The 7,500-nt window shown below is 33.7% G+C and overlaps 1 protein-coding gene across 2 annotated transcripts in view; it reads right to left on the bottom strand.

Annotated features, from left to right (window-relative positions):
• The window catches only part of LOC122360976 (mannosyl-oligosaccharide 1,2-alpha-mannosidase IA-like), a 289,954-nt gene that overhangs the window by 16,747 nt on the left and 265,707 nt on the right, over positions 1-7,500 (bottom strand). For both annotated transcript variants that reach the window (XM_043261853.1, XM_043261855.1), the window contains exon 5: positions 1,056-1,150. In XM_043261853.1, coding sequence (XP_043117788.1) covers positions 1,056-1,150 — 95 coding nt within the window. The remainder of the gene's footprint in view (positions 1-1,055; positions 1,151-7,500) is intronic.

Raw genomic sequence — 7,500 nt, 5'->3', positions numbered from 1 at the left:
TAATTCTAAATAGTTCAAATCTAAATATATATTAAGTGCTATAAAATATTATACTGTTTTGCATTTACAACTTCGGCTCAACATTTATCATCTCATTTATTATCGTAAGTTGTTATCTCAAATATTAGCATCAAATAAACATGATAGCTATATGTATTTGTGAGATTGAGTATAATTTGAAAAGTATAATTCAAAAATAAATACATATAAAATATAAATTAAAAAATGACATGCGTAGTTATAAATATTGCTACAAATAAATATCAAGCGCCATAAAAACAAGAATATTTATATATTATGCTCAGATTTATTTGTTATGAATCCTGTTCTTGCCGCTGTCCTGTCTTGCCCTACACTTCCCCCCCGGACTACAGTTCCCATCATCCTTTGCACCGATGACACACTCACAGCTGAATGAACTGGTCACACAGCCGATTCCCATCACACACTTTTTAACACGCACTCCAGAGTCGGCGAGTATTGATTAGCGTTATATCACTCTTAGCGATAGCTACCTTGCCCGACCCTGCCTGGCTTATAATAAAAGCCGCACGTCTCCGTGACACTGAAGACCGCAGTAACGATGCTGAAAATACAGCTTCGATCACGAGAACAAATCACACTTTAACTCATATTCGAGTTATAGCAAATGACAATAATATTTCCAATTTTTACTGCGATTTTAATCCGATAAATGCATCCTCGATGAGCGGTCGAGGCTTCTTTCAGAAACAGGAGGCAAGTGTCATATTAAGAGCGCTCTGGCAGTGATGTGTGTTCGGCCTGTGTTTTCACGACTAACCTGAGCGCCTCACCGAAGCCTCCGTCTCCCAGCCCATCTGCGGGACCGGCTCCCGTTACTCGTCTAACCGGAATTAGCGTGAGAATCAGTTAATTAAATTTGCCTGCAGCTGTCGGAGCGAGCTGGTGGGCTAATGGAAGCCAGGTGGGCGGCAGGAGTGCCAGAAAGCGTCTCTTTCTCTCGGAAAGCCAGGAAGAAAGCCTAACATTGGAGGCATATGGCTTTGTGAACGGAAGCTGCGTCAGATGCTCACCTGCCCAGGTTAATGACTCCTCTGGGGATGCCGGTGGGCGTGTTGAAGGCGGGTAACAACTTGTCGCCCAGCTCCACCACCTTCTGCTTAAATATCTGCCGAAAACAAACAAAGAGTTAACAAGTAGGATGCACATCTACCAAGTTGTTTCCTCGCGTTCACACACTTCCTCAACTGATGCATTTTACACCAAAAACAGTCAGACAGCATCAAAACTGATGCTATTTGGACCAAATCAATGCTTTTAGGGATGGGTTTAGGTGAGAGTAAAGACTTTTATAGCGTTCGAATTCAAATAAATACTGTTCTGTTGAACTCTGTGTTCATAAATAAAAGTCATCAGGGTTTGCACGTAAATATCGGACAGCACAACTGTTTTCGAACATTGATAATGATCAAAAATGTTTATCGGACAGCAAGTCAGTACATTTGAATGATTTCTGAAGAATCATGTGACGCTGAAGACTGGAGTAATGCTGCTGAAAATGTAGATTTCAACACAGAAATAAATAATACTTTATAATATACTGAAAAGGAAAACAGTTGTTTGAATTTATAATAACATTTCACAATTTTATTGATTTTACTATATTTTTTTGCTCAAATAATTGCAGCTTTGTTGTGCATAAACACAAAATTGCATGGCAAAAAATTATAATAATAATAAAAAACAATGATACACATTCCAAATATACAGAAATTTCAATTATCCCAATAACTAAATAATAATTAATAATTATAAAACTGTCTTCGTTATATTTCAAGTGCAACAGCAATATTTCTCATCTTAAATAATAATAATAATAAAAAGTTTAGCATCCATTTAGTGCCAGCAGCTTCTGTGACAAGGTCATCTTCAAAAACTCAACATTGTGCAGCAGAATAAAACGGAGATCTCAAGACGTCTTTTAAAGCTCACGACAGCAATAACACATAAAGACGGCTGGCGACAGAGATATTTCTCTCCAAGCTCTTTTTAGTGGTGCCTGCTAAGGCAAACATCAGTATTATTGCTAAGATTTAGGTCGAGGGGTTTGAGCAAACCTGTAAATCTTACTATTAAACTTAATCAGACTTACTATTTTCACCTGGTGGGCGATAAAACAGGTGTAAAAAAAACCCTTAGACTTGTACCGAAGATCAGAATATCACAGGACTCTTCTCGCCTGATACAGTAAAACCACATAGCAACCATTCAGAACATCTTAGCAACCATGATAAGCAGCGTGGAGGAAGCTTACGAGAAACACCGATATCTGGCACCATGTTAAATCATATTTATTTGAGTTGTGAACGAGTTTGCAGTCTGTACTGAACATGATGCAATAAATGGCTTTGCTAAATAACGACAAAATAATGTGACGTTACAGGACACGCAAACAAATTAAAAGAATCGGAATCAGTGGAGTACGCTTTCTGAGCGAATGATTCTTTGATTTAGACTTTTGATTTCTGAATGAATCACAAAAAGGGAATGATTCAAGAAATGATTCAAACTATAGGCGCAACTATGTAACTGAAAGAAATTAAAATAAATAAATGAGTAAAATTACAAAACATACACGCTACATACCCACAAGAGTTATTATAGTAAACTAAAACTAAAGGCAGAGAAAAGTTTGTCAATTAAAATAAATAAAATAATAATCATTTGATTAATTAAACAAAAAAAAAAATTGTGTCAAGTTCTGAAATATATATATATATATATATATATATATATATATATATATATATATATATATATATATATATATATATATATATATATATATATATAAACTTAAAGTTAAAAGTAATGATTGTTTAGCTTCTGAATGAATCGTTTAAGGAAATGATTCAATGACTCAATTACACATTGCATTGACTTTACCATTGTATTGGCATCTAGCTTAAATAAAATATGTTTTATTTATACTTATTTTATACACACACACACACACACACACACACACACACACACACACACATATATATATATATATATATATATATATATATATATACTTACATGACACTTACATGTGGGTTTTATGTATACAGTGGGTGAATGTGTGTATATATATATATATATATAGAGAGAGAGAGAGAGAAAGAGAGAGAAAGAGAGAGAGAGAGAAACATGATGCATACATACAATGACACACACACAGATGTTTATCCTCAAACTAAAAACTAATCAGAGTTTGGTGAAGGCCACCGAGTGCAGAATGCCTGTCTCCAGCAGAAGGTCAAAGCCCAGCCTCCTCAGAAGAAAACGGGGCCAGCACACCTCCTGCCTAATGCATCTGTGCAGCGAGAAACGAGAAGGACAGGAGAAGAGCGACCGGATTGGCCCGCCGCGCTCGTATCAGAGACATCACTAATGACCCATAGCTGGAGCAGAAGCACATCTGTGAGGCTTCACCTGCCAGAATACAGCACTAACACCTTAAAGGCACAGTACCAGCACAAATCAAACTTTGGCTTTAATTTAGCCTCATGTCGCTGCAAAAACACGCATTTCTTTCTTCCGCTAACAACAAAGTGGCGTTTATAAAATGAAATGCATGCTCTGAAATTATAATACAGAATCGTAAAAGATGATTCGTGCATATGATTTAAAAAAAAAAAAAAAAAACAAGTACTTTCTTATTTCTTCACACAGATTTTATAAGCAAATTTCACAAATAATCACTAAACACTTTAGAACAGGGAACACTTATTAACTATTAACTACGACTTAATAAATGGCTAATATTATAGTAATAATGACTACACTCTAAAATAAAGTGTTACCTAAAGTCAGGGTAAAAAAAATGATAAAACGGTATTTTACAACATACTCTAACAATCATACTTTACACTATAATTTATGATTCATGCACACTTTTATATATTTATTTTTCCAGCGTATGTTAACCCTCTGGGGCTCTTCTGCCATATGCGACTTCTTTCTTTACGTGTTATTATTTTACATAAGATTGTTATGAAAATTCATTGTCAGTAAAACGGCACTTGACGTGATGAAATAAATAAATACATGCTTAAATAAAAAAGAAAAACATCACGAATTATAGGTTAAGGATTTTTGTTTGAGATGTCAACCTTAAATTAGAATATTTTTCAACTTCAACAAACAATTTTTTGTCTTTAATCTTTTTCAGAATTTCACCAATAATCTTCTTTAAAAAGAGTTAATTAAATTAAGTTGAAAACATCCACGCGTCGCATAAAATCCCCTAAAAATACTACATGCTAAATTAAAAAAAAAAACATAGTAATTGAAATATAAACAAAAATGAAAAAAAAAAAAAATCTTAAACCTTCAGATTCAAAGTGCACCTTTATACTCATAGCTGGAATTTTAATCTCAAAATGACTATTATTATCTTATATTATATCTGAGGAGATAAGGGCAGCTCTGGGGTGACCGGTGAGCCCGTGACCTTTGACCTCTGTGAGAAACAGCGTCTGCACGGACGTTTTCCGCTTCATTTCAGGAGGCTTATGCACAGCTACAACCGCAAGTGACTTTTTAAAGGCCGTTCAGTGTATTATCACATCAGACTGAAGGTGAAACAAACAGCGGAGGAAGATGAAGCCGTAAATGATCGGCCGACGCGTTTACGTATTAGCTGAAGAAACGCAGAGGAGCATGGGACGTCCCTGTGATATAGCGCTACGGTTAATACAAAGACCCACGCAGCTTCGTCAAACGTCCACGTGTTAATGAAGCGGATCAAAGAAAATGGAAAACGCTGTTTATTGAGTTCTGACTTTGGTAATCAAAAACCACGATTGCTTTCTGACTTTATCAAGAGTTCATTTAAAAGCAATTCAGGCTGTCAGCGCTGGAGACGACACACCAGTGCTGCAAGAATATATAAGAAATACAACGTACAGAGCAATAGAACTGCTAACACTTAAATAATAATAAAGAAATAAATGCTAATTATTATTGTTTTTAACGGTTATTATTTTCTACACACACAAACATAGGTTTTATTTAAAATAATATATTATATCATTATAATAATATATTATTTATATACATTTTAAATTATATATATATATATATATATATATATATATATATATATATATATATATATATATATATATAAAAATTGTACAAAAAACTATTATTATAATTCATACAAACATCTTTAAATAATGTATATTTATATAATAATAATAAATCCAATATTATGGTTACAATAACTTAATTCTAGATTACTGTATTACATAACTTATTAAATACCAATGTGTGTATATATATATATATATATATATATATATATATATATATATATATATATATGATTATTTAATGACAATAAATTACATTTTTATGTCGATTTCACATAATAGTAATACAATGAATTTTCATTATTATTATTATTACTATTATTACTATACAAACATGAATATAATTGTTTTATATATCATTGTTATTTTTATATTAAATATTCAATCCATGAAAGCATCTTGGTTTGAGTTTAGTTGGAGAACCTGTTCTGGTCAGATGAACGTGTGTGTTTTTTTATAATAACATATACTAAAAACTATACAACACACACACACACACATATATATATATATATATATATATATATATATATATATATATATATATATATATATATATATATATGTGTGTGTGTGTGTGTGTGTGTGTGTGTGTGTGTGTGTGTGTGTGTGTGTGTGGGTCAAAGACATATATTTGTTGCATCAAAAGTGATTTTATGTTCATAGAAAGCATTTTAAATGTAAATAAGTTGTCTACTTTTAAGATTTAAAATACAGAAATATATCACTATCGTGACGCTAAGCTGCGCGTTTCTGTGAGTAATAATATTATTAATAAAGCTTTTTATTTCACGTTTATTTTATGCAATCCTGTTGTGCGGCGTCTAATTTGACAAAAAAAAAAAAAATTATTTATAAACTGTAAATCAATAAATTATAAATTGATATCAAATCATGAAATAGAATGCTGCAAAAATAAATAAAAATAATAAATAAATAATAATAAATACTAAATCAATAAAAATTAACAACATTTGTGAGACAATAAAATAAAGCGGCCCTAAATTATTATAATTATTATTATTATTATTATTATTATTATTATTAAAACAAGGTACATTTACTATTATTCTTTAGGCATAACGAACACGTGCCAGACATAACTCTACGGTATTTCATGAGTGAATGAAAACATCCTGCAAAGTTGTACATCTTAAAAAGCACCGTGTGAAAGAAAGAGTCGACTCTGAATCACCGAAGCGAGTCGTTTTTTAAAACAGTCACAAGTCTTTCAGGTCGACGTCGAAATGAAGCACTTTTCCCACCCGCTTGCTGGTTTTTTCCTGTTGGTACGAAGGAAAATGCTAATTCATCCGCTAATTACCACCATTAAAAGCTCGCAAACGCTGCTTAGACGAATGAAGCGCTGAACGAATCGTTTTGGAGTCACTGAACAAAAAAGATCAAATGAAATGAAGTGGTTTTAACCGTGCATGCATTAATCTGTCGTTAGGGATTTCTAAATAATAAACCAAAATATAAACCCTTCATAAAACATAACAGGGGCACTTTAAAATAAAAAATGCATATGATAAGAAGGAAATTAATCATTTTTTTTAAATCGTTAATGCTTTAAATGTGTTTTATATCCTTAAATACACAAATGTTTTGTCTTTTAAGATATGCATACTTATAATTATGTATAATTACATGAATATATTGCATATATTAAAATATCTATACATGTAAAAAACAAACTGCACATACAACATATGCAATAAAATATAAATAAATGTAAATATATACAGTGAATAAAATGATAATAAATGATAGCCTGTTTTTCGAGAATAACTGCAAGTTACAGTCAATGCTAAAATCACTTCCCGCGTGGTTTATGCTTCAAAAAGCACCGCACATCTAGACTCTAGACGTGAAGACTTGTTTGTGCCTCTCTAGGCCCGACGCCGCGACCCTCCTCGGCTTTACCGTTGCAGGTGACGGCGGCTTTGAAGCAGCGGCAGAACAAAGCCTGTTTACCAGCTCGTAAACCTGGAGCCTTTGTTCTCGGTGACGCTCGGGCTCGGCGCGCCGCGCATTATTCATACGCCCGAGAACAGAACCAGATCAATTAGACGAGAAGAAGTCGTCGGATGCAATGCGACGGCGTTACAGAGCATCTCTCGCCGCGTCGCGCGGAGAACAACATCAGCGAGCGCTTCCCTGCTAATTAGCGAGGACGAGCCGGGCTAAACCACGCTCCTCCGGGGGGCTTCAGATCAGAGATTTTAATGAGTGACGCGCGCCGTCTTCAGAGCCGTCTCTGTTCCTTCTTTTAATGAACACGGCAAGAACGCGTCCAGGTCATAGTGCGCTACAAAACCCAAAGAAAAAGAGTGAACGCGTGTTCAAATTCGGTGTGTGCTATATTATTAAC

This window comes from Puntigrus tetrazona, chromosome 16 (genome assembly GCF_018831695.1).
Source record: "Puntigrus tetrazona isolate hp1 chromosome 16, ASM1883169v1, whole genome shotgun sequence".
NCBI classification, from domain to species: Eukaryota; Metazoa; Chordata; class Actinopteri; order Cypriniformes; family Cyprinidae; genus Puntigrus; species Puntigrus tetrazona.
The sequence above is the reverse complement of the archived record's forward strand: the minus strand, read 5'-3'. Positions and strand labels throughout refer to the sequence as shown.